The sequence below is a fragment of the Haemorhous mexicanus genome, chromosome 2 (assembly GCF_027477595.1).
Source record: "Haemorhous mexicanus isolate bHaeMex1 chromosome 2, bHaeMex1.pri, whole genome shotgun sequence".
NCBI classification, from domain to species: Eukaryota; Metazoa; Chordata; class Aves; order Passeriformes; family Fringillidae; genus Haemorhous; species Haemorhous mexicanus.
In genome coordinates this window covers 102,993,114-103,007,875 of record NC_082342.1, presented here as the reverse complement: position 1 = coordinate 103,007,875, position 14,762 = coordinate 102,993,114, and the positions used below count along the sequence as shown (strand labels likewise).

Below are 14,762 nucleotides of genomic sequence, written 5' to 3'. Positions count from 1 at the left end.
TTGTGTATGGCTGAGGCAAAGGGTGAGTGTGATAAGAAATACCTGAAGGCTCAGCCTTCCCCTTTTCATATTGCTTTATGTGCCAAAATCCCGTTTCTCTGGTTGAATTTAATCCTACATTTGTGTTGCAGCTGGCAGTGCTTTGGAAATTACTGCATGGGGACAGGGCATTTCAACAAGTTTTTAAAAATAAATATTTCAAGATGAACATTTATAGTCACAGAAATGTCTAAGTAAAACCAGCACCCTCTTCAGCAGAGCAGCCTCAAGTGCATATTCAGAAGTAAATTTGCTTTGTATAGTGACCCAAAGAAGCAGCTGCAACCACAAACACTGCAACTGTCAGTGACTGAAGTGCAGTCTTGCCTTTATTGTGCTCTGTCAGCAGAATTTAGCAGTGTTGTCTGATTGACACTCTCAATTATTTGCAGTATTGCACAGGCCAGAGAGACTGCAGCTTGACATTTGGCACACAGGCTGGCTGTGGGAGGCTGGCACTGGGAAAATGGGTTGCTCTGGATAAGTTAAGTGAACCAATGAGTGCTCAAGAGAGGTCTGACTTTGTGCTTTGTGGTGCCATTGGCAGTAATTTTCAAGACAGAATTGATTGTAATCTTAGAAGATCTATTCTAATTTTTTTTCTTTAAGTGCTGTTAGATCCAATTACTAGTGGTTATTAAGAAAAATGGCCATGAATAGAATTAGAATTACTATGAAGAAGTAGTTTGGAAATCTCACAATATCAACCTTTTTTATCTGTTTCTGTTTTGGTAATTGAGCTATGGGTCTGATAATAATCACTGAGCTAAGTCCTCTTTTTATAATGTGTTAAAATAACCCTTAATTGTGGAACTTGACAAACATTCTTCCCTAAACAGACAAGAAACTCATTTCTCTTAAGCAAAGGAACTTGCCAATAAGTTCCAGAACTTGCCAGAAGTTCTCTTTGTTCTCCAACCCTGTCAGCAGCATATCATGTCTTATGTCAAAAGCCCACTGAGTTAAATTAGTTTAAAGGATTTGTATGAATTTATGAATTAGGTTTTTGAGTAATAAAAGGTGTCTTTGCATGTAAGTAACATAAAAAGGAATATCATTCTTACAGATAATCCACCAGTCCATGTATAAGGAAAGTGCTGAACAATCCTATTTTTCTTACAGGTTCACTTCAAGCATATTTGAGAGGGTATTTTTTTCATGAAACCTAATACTGTAGTATTGTCCCAGAAATTACGTACAAAGCTTAGGCTCTGTTGCACTATTTTACTGCATAATTTATTAATTAGTAAAAGCATGTTGGAATAGGGTTTGACAGGATATTGACTGTTAAGTGACATAATCTGAAACTGTTGGCCAAGACTTTCTCAGTATTAACTTTGTGTGCCACAAACTGTGTAATTCTGAGCTAATTCCCTATACCTAATTTGTGATGCTTTAGCTTATACTGAGCAACACTTCTACCTACCAAATAGACTTGTTCATTTCAATAAATGTAAATTGAACAAAGAAGTACTGGAAGTAAATAGTAACAGGATTCAGCCTGCACTACTCTCTCTCTCTTTCAGTCATAGAAGGTAGGTGTTTGGTAGGTGGTCTTGTGCAAAGCAACAGAACAATAATTTAAAAAATGTTCTCTTTCTTTCTTTCTTTTCATGTTTTAACTGTCAAAGCTGAAGTTTATATATCCTCAGTGTGAAAATGATTTCTTATTACCTAGTTTGTAGAACTAAGGTCTCACTTAGAGAGAAATCTAAGCCCTCAAATGGTCTGTAGAAAATCTGGGATTTCATAGTATAAAAGCTAAAAAAATTGTGCTAGTGATGACACTGCAGGTGAATTTCAACTTTAACCCAAAATATTTACGTTTTGATAATCTCAGAAGTCAGATTGTTCAATTCTTGTAAAAAGTCAGTAGATCAGTACAAATAATCTTGTATTCTGTAGGCTGTGTGGTTCACTGGCAGAGTCCTAAAGAGATGACCTAATTTTTCAAATAGAAAAGTCTTTTTGGCATTAACTCAACCTGGGAGTGCTCACCACTTTGGAAAAACAGGTCACGTAGCAATTTAATGTGCACTCAGGAGTTTGATTCTAGACTCTTGGTCTTTTAAATATTCATTGTGCTAGTCTTAATAAATAGATGCCTAGGGAGTGATGTATGCATTGCAGTGAAAAATGCAGCAAACATATAAATTAGTAAGTATGGTACAGATCAAGTCCATTTCTGAAAACAAGCTAATCTGCACAGCTGTCTGCACAGGTGTCCTTCAGGAAAAACAGAATGGGTTAGCAAAGGAAAAAAACCACAGCCTCCTTCACTGTGACAGTTGTCATTTGAGTGCTTCTCTAGTCCTGCTGATGTTCTTGAGTGGAACCTGTTGATGGAGCAGTGTATTGTTGATCTACAGAATGAAGACATAAATTGACAATTTATTGACAGAAAAGGCTGGATAACAGCCCAACAGCTTTTTTCACTATGAGGTTTAGACTTTTCCAAAGTGGAAAATTAAAAATAGCAATCCATCCATACCAAATAGCACTTCAGACTTTACAATGCTATTTTGCAGAAGTATTTGCTAATTAATTAAAAACCATGCAGTAGGTATTAAGAGTGGGTAATGATGCTTTGCCTGTTTCTCAGTAATGTTTTGGATATTAATTACATTTTGAAAACCACACTGCAGCTAGTAAATACTAAGCATTATTATTGTGAATGGGATTCATTTAATATGTAAAACTGCTGGGGTTGCATGAGTCTTCAAACACATTATGAATATTTCAGCCATATTCATGCTTGATGTGCCCTGTATTAACAGTCATTTTTTGAACATATTTATATGTACAGATCATAGACTGCAATTTATCATGTCTTTTGCTGGAGAGGATGAAAACTTGAACTGACCTCACACTTCTTGGCAGATCTTCTGAGCTTTAGCTTCTTACTGAGATTCTTCTCAGTCTTATTTTCATATGTTACTCTTTTTCTCTAGCCATGGGGTAAACTGTTAATGTAAATGATCATAGCAAAACACAGTATTTGACATCAAATTTTGATTCTTTCTCTCATTTTTTTATGTCTCAGTAGACTTCAGTGAGATGTCAGAATATCAATAGATGGGTTTTTGGAGAATGCGGCTCTGTGACTCCAAGGAAATATAAATCATCTATCAAAAAGAGTCTCTGAAGCAGTAATTTGAATTTATAACATGGAAAATAATTTTAAAATCATTTTATAGATATAAAGCCAGAACACAATGGTAGCAGGGAAGCTTATAAAAACAAGCTGTACTGTCAGGTGTATGTAAGCAGGCTACCAACTATTCACATTGCCAAGAGGTGAAAGAATTTCTCTTAAAAACTCAATCTTAACAGCAGGAAATGTCAGAGGGTGTGAAAAGTTTGGGCTTTTCATCAATCAGAATATGACTTTGAATTATAGCCTTGTCATGTGGCTAAGAAAAAAGGAAAATCTAATCATAGACCATATCAGGCAATGAATTACCACCATTATACTGCTGAACTCTCACCCAGAATACCTTATCCATCTAGTCAGCCTTATTTCAGAGAGATGAATTCTCACCAGAGCAGGTGTGAGAAAGGGGAGTTAACATAACCAACTCTTGGCAATTGTACCTGGAGACAGGAACCAAATACCTGAGTTGTGGGTGTTAGGAACCCTTCCATCCAGGAGGGCTGCTGGCATCTTGTGGTGCATTAGGAAGAGCTTTGCCAGCAGATCAAGGGAGGTGATCCTGCCTGTCTTCTCACCTTCAGTGAGGCCACATCCAGAGTTCTCTGTCCACTTGTTGCCTTCTCAGCACAAGAGAAACAATCTGCTACTGGTGAGGGTCCAGCAAATGCCTACAATATGATGAGGGGTCTGGAGCATCTCTGTTATGAGGAGAGACTGAGGGACCTGGGCCTGTTTAGGCTTGAGAAGACTGAGAGGAGATCTCATCATAAATATCTCAGAGACAGGTGCTAAAAGGATGGCAGTGGTGCCCAGCAACAGGACAAAGAGCAATGGCCGTAAACTAAAACACAAGAATTTTCACCTCAACATGACCAAGAACTTCTTTACATTGAGGAGGTCAGAGCACTGGAACAGGTTGCCCAGGAAGGCTGTAGATTCTCCCTCTCTGGTGCCATTCCAAACTCACCTGGACAAATTCCCATGTCACCTGCTTCAGGTGACCCTGCTCTGGAGGGGTGATGGACTAGATAATCTCCTAGGAAGGGGCTGGAGGTCCCTTCCAACCCTAACCATTAACCATTCTGTGATTCTGTGGTATCCTGGAAATAACTGCAGAGTGCAAGTGGAGTCGGTTCAATCAACGTTACAAAAAGTAAAAAGAAAAAAAGAAATGTTACTTTTAAAATAAAAGGATAATAATTGGCTATAAAGAAGTCAGAATTTGTTTAGCAGTCTATCGGGTAACGTTCTGGACTTGGCTTTCAGAAGGAAAAGTATGGAGAAATAGCTTGTGTTTTTGAGGGAAAAGTATGGAGAAATAGCTTGTGTTCTTTCATGAACCCTAATTGCAAAGAGAGTTGATTAACAGAGATCCACTTCACTCCTTTGTGGTATGTTCCTTGCTATAAAAGACTTAAGACTTACTTAAGACACTGGCTTACACAACTAGAAAAATGTTTTGAGACACATTACTTGGTGACTCTCTTGCCCTAAAAGTGAAATGGATATGGTATGCTTATTTTTGAGTTTTTGCCATAATACAAAACCAGTAAGGGAAAAGGTTCATGTTCTTAAACTTTATCTAGAGCAGTGTCTGTGTTAGCATATCAGTCCCTGTGGTAGACCCTTTATATTGCTTTGGAACTTCAAAAATTCCAAAGGTGCAAGTTAAAGCAGGCCCCTGACTTAATCCCTGGTATTTGTTGAGACCTAATAAATAAAATTCTGTTTTGTTGACTTTTCATTATAAAAGATGCTGCTGAAGGAAATAATGATAGCCAGCCTTTTGAAAGAATTGTTTCAAGAACCAACCTGCCTCTGATATTGCTTAAAACCATTGGTCCTTAATACCTAAGTGAAAACTTGGACAATATATCAGTTGTCAGAACAAAAATTTTTCTGAGGCTTTAATCCATCTGAACCAATCTGGACATGCTGTACTCAACTGCCAGCTCCCAACATGAGTTCAGATCAGATGGGTCATGTGAAGGTGGTCAGCTATCACCCAGCTGGAATGGCTGGTATGCAGAGCTTTATCCTGGAGGTTAGTAATCCTCCCTTTCCAAATACTACCTTTGGTTCCACACCTGAATCACAGTCTTATGACCATGGATGAAGGCTGTCCTTTAGGATAAACCTTTTAGGTTTATGGTGCTTTGCTATCAAGAGCATCCAGCAAAAAGCCTCCATTGTTAACTCTTCAGTGACCACACAGGTGTAAATGTGCCCAGCAGCATGCAGGGGATACATTTGTGTTCCCCAGTACAGCCTCAACGTTTGGGTCAGCAAAGCCACACTCCTTTGGGCCAGAGGACTGTGACAGTCCCCAGCTTTTGTGAAAAGTGCCTCACACCCTTCATAATCCCCAGTGCTGTGACCATCTCACTCCATGTTCCTACAGCTTGTGCAGCAGTTGGTTCAGGGTTACTTCTCTTCACTTACTTCCTTTTTTTTTTCTTTTCTTTTTTTGCCTCTTACAGATGGACAAAAGAGGAAGAAGTCATTAAGAAAGAAACTGGACTCTTTAGGAAAGGAGAAGAACAGAGACAAAGGTAAAATGAGTACATATTTGGTGATCAGGTCTTAGTTTGCATATGAGATTTCTTTAGTCTGATACATACTTCCTGAAGTAGAATGTTGTTGAGCTGATACATTGTCTAGGTGTTTATTTTCAGCCTAAAATATATGTTTTATCTTTTCTGTTTGACTTTAGTATAAGTCAGATATCTTCATCTGAAAGGGTTTTGGTTTTGATTTGGTTTTGTCGGTTTTGTTGGGATTTTTTCCTGAGAAAAAAAGGAAGACTTAAAGGACTGTATCTTTTCTCCAATTTTCTTTCTACCCACTTCCACCATCCAGTACAGAACATGGTCTGTATAACATGATCCAGTTCTTTACCTGCATTTGTACTCTCAATTTACAAAGCACATAAACCCAGCACTGCCCAAGCAAGTCTGTTGGTATGCTTTTCTTTCTTTAACCTTAGGAAAATAGCCATTGTTTAAAATATATGAATGCTTCAGTGCCACTGATCAGTTGGCTTTTAATAAACTCCACGTGACGTGGATTTCCGGATATGGTTGTACTCTTTTGTTTGGACACTAATCAGCTTTATGGGCTGGGCCCTAATCCAAGGCCTGAAGTTGACCTGTAATTCAGAGCCATTTGAACTAAGTCTACATAGATGCTGGAAAGTGTCTGTGAAATTGCATGTAGGTAATTGTGCATCTAATTTTGTGTTCTTTTCTGGAAAATGGTTGTAAAACTCAGTATTGATATCCCAGTTTCACAAACAGGCACTCAAATCCAGGAATTTGTGACAGAAGAAGGGACCTGTTTACTCTGATGTCCTCACTTTAAGTCTAGTTTAGCAGAAGAATGGAACTTCGAAATTCCACTGTAAAAATTAACATTCCCATTTCCAAGTTAGTTTACATAGCTGTCCAGAAGAAAATGTTATTATTTTTATTTTTATTTGTTTGATAAATTAAAATACATGATTATTATTTTCTTGATTTAAAATTTGTTATGGAAAATATTTGTATTAATCTTTCTAAAACTGAATGTGCCCGGACATGTTGGTTTGGTGCATCCAGTGGCTTCCTGTATTATAACATTGCAAGTACCAAACTTTTAATTTGTTACAAGAATTACTTGATATATGACTGAAGCCACATGCAGGAGGAGTCATTAAGGAAGAGTTTTAATGATTTTGTAGCCACCTTTGGGGGAAAAGCTTTTTTGCATTGTCCTATTAATTAATTTCATTTGGTTACATTGTAATTAGTCAGTCTTTACATTGCTATGTTTTTCTCTGTAGTTGTTCATACAGATAAGAGTGCAAAGCAACATAATTCTGTGCAAAACCTGCTCTGCTTTTCAGTGTGTTTGCCAGATATTGATCTTCATAGGGCCTGTGAGGTGCTCTTCTGCATCAGGAAAGGCTAACCACATCCTGCATTTTAAAATGTTTCATCTCTCACAAATTTTTGGTATACTGAGAGCTTTCATCTTTCCTTCCTTTGGGGTGCCATGACTTTGGTAGTCTCTGTTGAAAGTTTATTTTTAGAAGTTTGAGAGTTAAAATATATTTTGGCATTTTTTTCCTCACATTTTTTCATTACTGTAGCAGATTTTAACAATGATAAAGTGCTTTGATAATTCACCAAAGCCAGAATTTTGCTGTGTCACCCAGACTTGGTAGATTTTTGCAGTTGCACTTTCAGAGCTCCACCAATGCTCTTTGGTGCAGTGCCTTGAGAAGTGAGAGTGTCCTTTTGGTGATGGATGCAAATCCTTAACCCAGAGTTGGTCTTTATTCCACTAAATTCTCTGCGGCCAAAGATCTTTCAAACAATATTTTTTTTCTTATATTGCCTTGCATTCTTTTGTATTTCCTTACAGCCGTGGTTTATTTCAGCTGACCTTTGTTTCTAAAAATGACTCAGCTGCACCAGTTGAGCTTCCACTTCAAGATAATATTATTTTCTGCTATTACACTTCTGTTCAGGGATTTTCTTTTGTCTCTACCTTTCATGGTAGCCTTTATATTCCATTCAGTTAGTAGGTTTGGGGATATACTTGATTTTTATTCTGAAGAGTTTTCTGAGTACACTTTGCCTTTTAGGGCTCACTAGTTGCCAGTAAAGATCAGCACTTGTACTTATTCATCATTTTTAAATTTATCTACTTCCTGGTTTTCAGCCTTGCTCATACTCTCTGGTTACTTATACTAAGCATTTTTAGAAATCCCTATGCTGATTCTCTTAATTTTAATTCCTTTTTTCTTATTATTGTTTGAAATTCAGATGTTTCAAACATACTGCTTTTTTCCTTTTTGTATACCATCTGCTTTAATCCTTTTTCTCCCATCTCCCACTGTCTTGTTCTGAGTTATAGATGCTTTACATGCACTCTCCACTTGTAAAGTATTATAGGAACTTCTATAAAATAATATAAAATATTATAGGACCCTCTGAGAGGAAAATACCCCAGCACTTTTCAAACAGTAGAATCTGTATTTCTCTCCTTTAGGAAAAGCACAGGTTGGTCAATAAGAGTCCAGAAAATTGGCAAGAGTCACGTTCTGAACAGGTTATGTCAGCAGAGTGAAAAGAAAGGCATGTCTACTCTTACTAATTGCCAACAGCAAATGTTAGGCAAAAATAGCCCAAATAGCAGCATATGGCATCTTATTTGTCAGGTTTTCTGGCCGTGGTTGGTCTTGGTGTACTTTTCTCTGCCCTTCTGAGTTATTAAAGATATCTGCCACTCAGGTACTTGCTGAGCAGACTCTTCATGCATGACAGCAGAGGGAATGAACAGCCAGGCGTGCAGGTTTCTGCCAGGAGGGCCATCAGCCTGGCACAGTGGTTGAAAGGTGGCTGTTTTCCTGTGGGAAGCAGCAGCAGCAGCATCTCCCCCAGCCTCAGGAGTTCTGGGGGACAGTATTGCCCAACTTTCAGCTGACGAGTTAGCTCTGGAAAGAAAAATCCTTGTGCTGCTGGTCTCCGTAAGGATGAGCCTGCTATGCTCACATCAGAACTGAGCCCCACCACCTTCCCTGAACAGTGGCCTCCCTGTCACCTGGAGTCACAGTAAACCTCCCTTGACATGCCTTTCATGTTCTGTAGAGAGGGTGTCTTCAATTTCTGGGCAGCTGCTCCAAGACAAACACTCCTCACTGTGAGCATGGGTGTGCTGCACGAAAGGCTGGGAGCACACAGCCACCCAGGCAGGTCCCTAGTCCTCGTGCCTGAATGGAATGCCTTCCTTCTGTTTATTTTGGGGGGTTTGTGGTGGGGTTTTTTAGTAACTAGTCCAGCTGCACTGTTGTGAGAAGAAAACAAGACCAGGCACAGGACGTTGGAGGGGAGGCAGGGAAGCTGATCAGCAGACACTTCATATGGAGGAGATGCAGCTGCCTTAGTGCAGACTTCATTTCCATCCCTTCAGCATCGCTTTTGTAAACACAGTTGCAGTTGGGAGAGTAATTATTCCCAACCTTTTGTGTTTTCTCTGTCCCAGTCTGGGAGCCCCCACATACCTGGACAAGTAAAGGCTGAGAGGACCATGTTGTTGGTCCTGCCCAGAGAATGGGCCACCTGAAAATCTCCTTTTGTAAAGACAGACTCCTGAAGGTTAATCCTGACAGTCATGCAGCACCATGTGATTGTGTGCTTGTTGCAATCAAAGATAGCAGGGATGTGCCTGGCACAGGAGGCCACAGAGGTGGAAAGAAAGGGCCACCATGTTGTTCACCAGGGATTCACTCACTGCAGCAATGCCTGACAAACCCTCTCCTTTAGCACTGGCATGCTCTGAACTGCCCCATGGTGTGGGTTTCTGGGGTTACTCTCTCCGGAGAGGTGCCACCTCTCTCCAGTTTGTGCCCAAGACTGTTCTTCCCCACCCACCCCACCGGCATCTATGCTTAAAAGGCATAACCAAAAGGAATGGTACTCATTTTTTCTGTTTGGAGATTTAATAACTTGTCTTTTAGGACTCAGTCCAATCTATGGAGTTTTTACTGTTTAAACTTCACGTTTTATTTAGATGGATCAGTCAACCTGTCTGTTAAGTGAGAGTTTCAGCAACTTGTCAAGCTTCTGAAGGCCAATAAAGACACCACAGGAGAATTTAATGCACTTTAAATGAGTTTCATATATCTTTGTCCTTTTTTATATCTGTCAACATCTCGTTAAAAGTGGAAAATTTGTAAAAGAAATGTTTTTTCAATTGTTATTACATCTCTGAGTAATTCACCAAAGCAGGATATAGCAAAACTTGCTGGATGTAAACAGACTAAACAGGAGAGCAGCACTCCACCCAGACATTTAAGCAATATTTTCAGCTTCCATCGTTCAAGTGTTTTTGGTTTACCCGGCTCCTTGTTATTAATGAGCCTCGATCCTACTGTCTACAGATGTCTCCAAACATTGCCTTTGGCTGCTGACAAACAGTACTCAGGCTGAAGGGGCAGTAACATGTCCATGCTGCTTGGAATGAGACATTCTCAGGATGCTGTGCATGCTGGTAGCTGGATATTGTTCCCTTATGAATTCAGTGCTAATTTTTAAGGCAGCAGAAGCAGAGTCTTGCAGTGATATGGGTATCAGTGAAAGCAGACCTTCTTTTAGAGTACACACAGGCATTCCTGAGAGAGATGCCTCCCAGAAATTAGTCACCGTGGAAGATTTTAACAGTAAACCAAAGTTTGTTTTGCTTTGGTTCCAGAAAACCCTACAGGTTAACAAAGAGACATGCTCAGAATTTATAATCACTTGTTATGTGATTGCTTGAGGAACTAAGAATCATCTCTTTTGCTGATGTTTCTGCATGGGATGTAAATACTTGACAGGTTCACTTGTGAGGCCTTAGCAGAGCTGCTGTGCATGCAGGACTTCCTGAGAAAAGGCCTTCCTGGTAACTCTGTGGCATATGCAAATCCAGCAGATGTTCATTTTTTCTTTAGTTCAAAATTCTTGAAAATGTCTTTTGTGTTTACTTCCTATTCATGCTCAGTAAATTAAGATATTAATTAATGTTTGCATTTGTTCTCAGTAATTCAGCCTATCGTGGTGTGTGTGTGCCTTTAGGAGGGAGCTGAATAAATGAAATTTCTTTTTTATTGCGGTTTATCAGAACTTGTTTTTTTTAAAAGCCTTTACACCAACTTATCATGCCTCTATAAAAAAAAACTTTGAATATGTTTCTCATGCTCTCTAGGCATAAAAAAGAGGATTTTTTTAATCAGCATTGTGTCATATTTTATACTGAAGTCAAGTAAAGCACCAAATAATCTCTTTAATTTTTTGTAAAAAAACCCCAGATCTACTCCCAGAAAAAAGCATATGTAATTGGGAGGGCCTTGAATTTTTATTACTCCTTGAAGGTAAGTGAGCTGTGAGTAGCTGAAGAAGAGATTTTCAGCCACAGAACTGATGCTGAGAACATTAGCTTATCTTGAATCTCCTGGAGTCAGTGCAGGTTTTGAAGAAGTTTCAGATGGAAGGAGTTTTACAGTTCCCATTATGAACTGAGGTTTCTGTTTTCCTTGTTTTCTGTTTCTATCACTGTCTCTACAGATCTGAAATAATTGATTTCACTTAGCAAAACAGAGTTACCCTGTCTAGCTAGCTGGGGAGATTGACTTAAAGACCCCATTTAAATATCCCTTTAAAAGCTTGTTATTCTCTGATCTCTATTCCTGTCATTTAAATAGATACAGTACAAGCACCTTAGTAAATCTTGGTCTCAGGATTTTAGCAACCCAAAACCAGCATTTATGATGTACTTAAGAAAAAACTGCAAATGCTAAGGACCCCAACCGTAGTTACTTTTCACTTTATTAGTATTGATAGACTCATTAGAATCTAGAATATAGATCTCACTGGCTCCTAATAGACTGTTATGTTCTGTGGGATGGAAAGCAGTTTTCACCAGCTGAATCTTCAGAGAAGTCTTTTAAACTGTGCTTGGACAGGGTGACGTGAGGTCAGGTAAGCTATAACCATGTGGGTCAACATCCTGAATATTATCATTTTATTAGCAAAAAGGAGGATTTGGGATCACTGAAACTCTTATTTGATCTGGCTAGGAATTTTTCTGTGACATGTTGCTTTTTATTAGAAAATGATGATTTACCGCCAAAGAAAGATTTCTTAGGAACATATCAGTTTTAATCAAAATTTTGTTAAGAAACTTGCCTCGGCTGCAAGATTGACTTTCTGGTAAGAGAAATTATGCACTTCTCCAAATTAGTAAATTTTCTCCTTTGCCAGTAAACACTGAAAACTGGAGTGTATTAAAAGTGGTGCTGGATGAGGATAGGAGTCTGTTTCCAAGCTGATTGCCCAATCTGCCAGGTTGTTTGACATTTTTACATGATGTTTTTTGCAAAATGTCTTTTTAAGCTGCCCAGTCTCCTCACTGAATAAGTGATCAATTTTTTGTTGAGTCCACAGAGAATAACTAACTTAGTAGCTTTGGCACTCAGTATGTATACACCAGACCAAGGTTTGAGCCAGTGCTTTAAGGTACATTTCTTCATGAAACCTCTCTGACAGAGGAGATCCCCACCATACAATAAAAAATGGCAGTTGGTCCTTTTACCTTTCTTGTGAGACTAGAGCCTCAAACCCACACATCTCGTGATTTGAGTTAGTGCCCTTTCTCTCCCATCCATGGGTTGCTAATTACCTCACAATTTCTTCACATGGTACAGCTTTTCTTTGTTAATGAATCCGAAGTGTCAGTAGGGCTAACATTCACTCTAATTACCTGTCCAGCAAGGAAGCTGTTGGGATTGAATGCTTCTGAAGAGTGGTGGGTAGAACATGCTCCTTGGCACCACAGCCTGTGGTGCAAGCACACACACATTTTGCTGGGAGCTTGAGGCTGCAGGCAGTCTGCAGAGGGGGCAGCTGATTCTCTTAATTTCAACAAATGAGCAAAACTTTACTGGGTTTGCCAACTCTTTAATGTAATTACCACTGCCAGCCAGCACCACTGCCATCTGTATTTAGTCTGAAATTCAGCCAGTTGGTTTTCATCCAGTTCCACATCTCTGCCAGACACTGAGAAATCGAGGAAGTGGTTCATGTCCTCTGAGAAGGTCTACATCAGAGCAGTCTGGAGTAGAGGCTCATTGTCCTTTCTCTAGGCCACATTGAGCAAGAGCAATTAAAAACCTGGAACCCCACACCTGAGAGTTTCCAAGGAGGGGCAACACCTACCTCAAAATGCCAGCCTTCACATACTGAGGTCAGGGAGGGGGTCATGTAAATGAAACTTGTTTAATGAAGCAGTGCTGAGAGCTTGTCTCCTGCTGATCTTGCCTCAGTTGATGTAGGATCAATGGCACCAGCCTGCTGTTGGGCATCACATGAGCTAAATACTGCTGTCCTCTCCCAGTCTGAATCACAAGCAACTCTGAGCCAAATCAGAGAAATATACTGTGTTGGCTTTTCTCAGGAAATGTTGTAGGACAAATAAAAAGGGGTGCTGGGAGTATAAGAAAGCATCTGGTTAGACAGCCAGAAGGGGACACGTGTTGTATATGTGCGTTTCAAATTTGTCATCTTAAGTGTTCATTAGGAAGATAATTCAGAACAGTCAAAAAAATTAATATTAATACTCTCATAATTTTGTAGACACACTCTGCTGAGTACAGGAGGGAAAGGTCTGACTGAACTCCTGGAACTGGCAATCCCTGCATTGCTTGATATCTGTGTGAGGAGGTTCTTTCTTGTCCTAAATTAAAAGCAGATGGTTTTAGTTGTCATGCTACTCATAGGTCACCTCCAGAGTGCTTGATATACCCGGCTCTGCTTCCTGATTTAGTTTTGACTGGCCACCAAAGTTAACTCATATCTTGACATTTCATGCTTCTAAAGAGCAGGAATGTTTCTACCAAATCAGAACAATGGACTGTTGTTTCTTTAGTGTGATAGACTAGTAGTGTCCTCATTCAAGATTCTTAAAATATCCTCTTCTTTTCAATGCCTTACTTAATAGAAATCCAGATACAATTTGCAAGTGTCATCGAAGACCTAGTCAGACTTAAAATCCCAGGAGGAATTTTGGCATTTAATAATTTACATGATTGTGGCAAAAGAGAAGTATAGTATATAAGAATTTTTCTATGTGCTTATTTTTTAAAAAAATAATTCCTTTTTTGTTGCTTAAAGAAATTTGGTTTTAATCTCTGGTGCTTTATTTATTCCTGATCTGAGCAGGTCTGAAGCTGCTAGTAGGAGTTACACTCATTTTCACCAGGGTGAATAGCATCAATAGCTTTTTTTCATTTCTTTTGAGCACAAGCCAGTTCTAGTTGGAAATCTGTCTCAGTGGTTTTGCTTCTGCTAATCCCAGATAGATATGATTTGAAAATTATTGATGAGAATTTTGTTGTTGCTGACTGATTCACTGTAAAACATTTTTCTATTTTGTAAAATATCTAAGCATTTTACTTTGAGATCTGAAATATATGCTGGTTTTGTACATTGCAGTTATATTGATGTGAGGTAGGATTATGTTCTTTTTCTTAGTCGAGACAAACGTGTTCTCCTATATTTCCATGTGTCCATGCTTTTTTACTGTTACAAAGGAACTTTATAGTGATATACCATTATTAAACAGGTTCAATCTTACCAGTATTTAAACAGTATAGTTATTGTGTAAATATAAAACTATGTCCTTGAAGGCTTAATCTGAGTGGTGAATGTACTTTGAAGCTCTCTGCACAGATAGATTGGTACTCTCTGAACTGTAGTGAAACCCGTGCACATGCCAGGACCCCTTGACTCTGGTGCCCTAAAGCATTCATGAGAAAGGAGCCTGGTAGAGGGGCTTGAAACTTAAGAGAGAGCTTTGGCACAGTCCAGTGAGGCTCACAGTCTCAGGATGGCTGCCAGAGCTTCTGATGCCCCTGTGCCCCATCTGCATGTAACCAGCTGTTACTTTTGGTGGAAGTCAACATCTTAATTAGATTTGATCTCAAGTGATTTTCCAAAATCCTGTGCAGTGTATCTTGCAGTGTGTGGCTTGATATATGATTCAGATACCA

The 14,762-nt window shown here is 39.1% G+C and overlaps 1 protein-coding gene across 4 annotated transcripts in view; it reads left to right on the top strand.

Moving 5' to 3' along the window:
* The window catches only part of ARHGAP6 (Rho GTPase activating protein 6), a 313,335-nt gene that overhangs the window by 266,250 nt on the left and 32,323 nt on the right, over positions 1–14,762 (top strand). For all 4 annotated transcript variants that reach the window (XM_059839747.1, XM_059839748.1, XM_059839749.1 and 1 more), the window contains exon 3: positions 5,674–5,745. In XM_059839747.1, the coding sequence (XP_059695730.1) occupies positions 5,674–5,745 (72 nt within the window). The remainder of the gene's footprint in view (positions 1–5,673; positions 5,746–14,762) is intronic.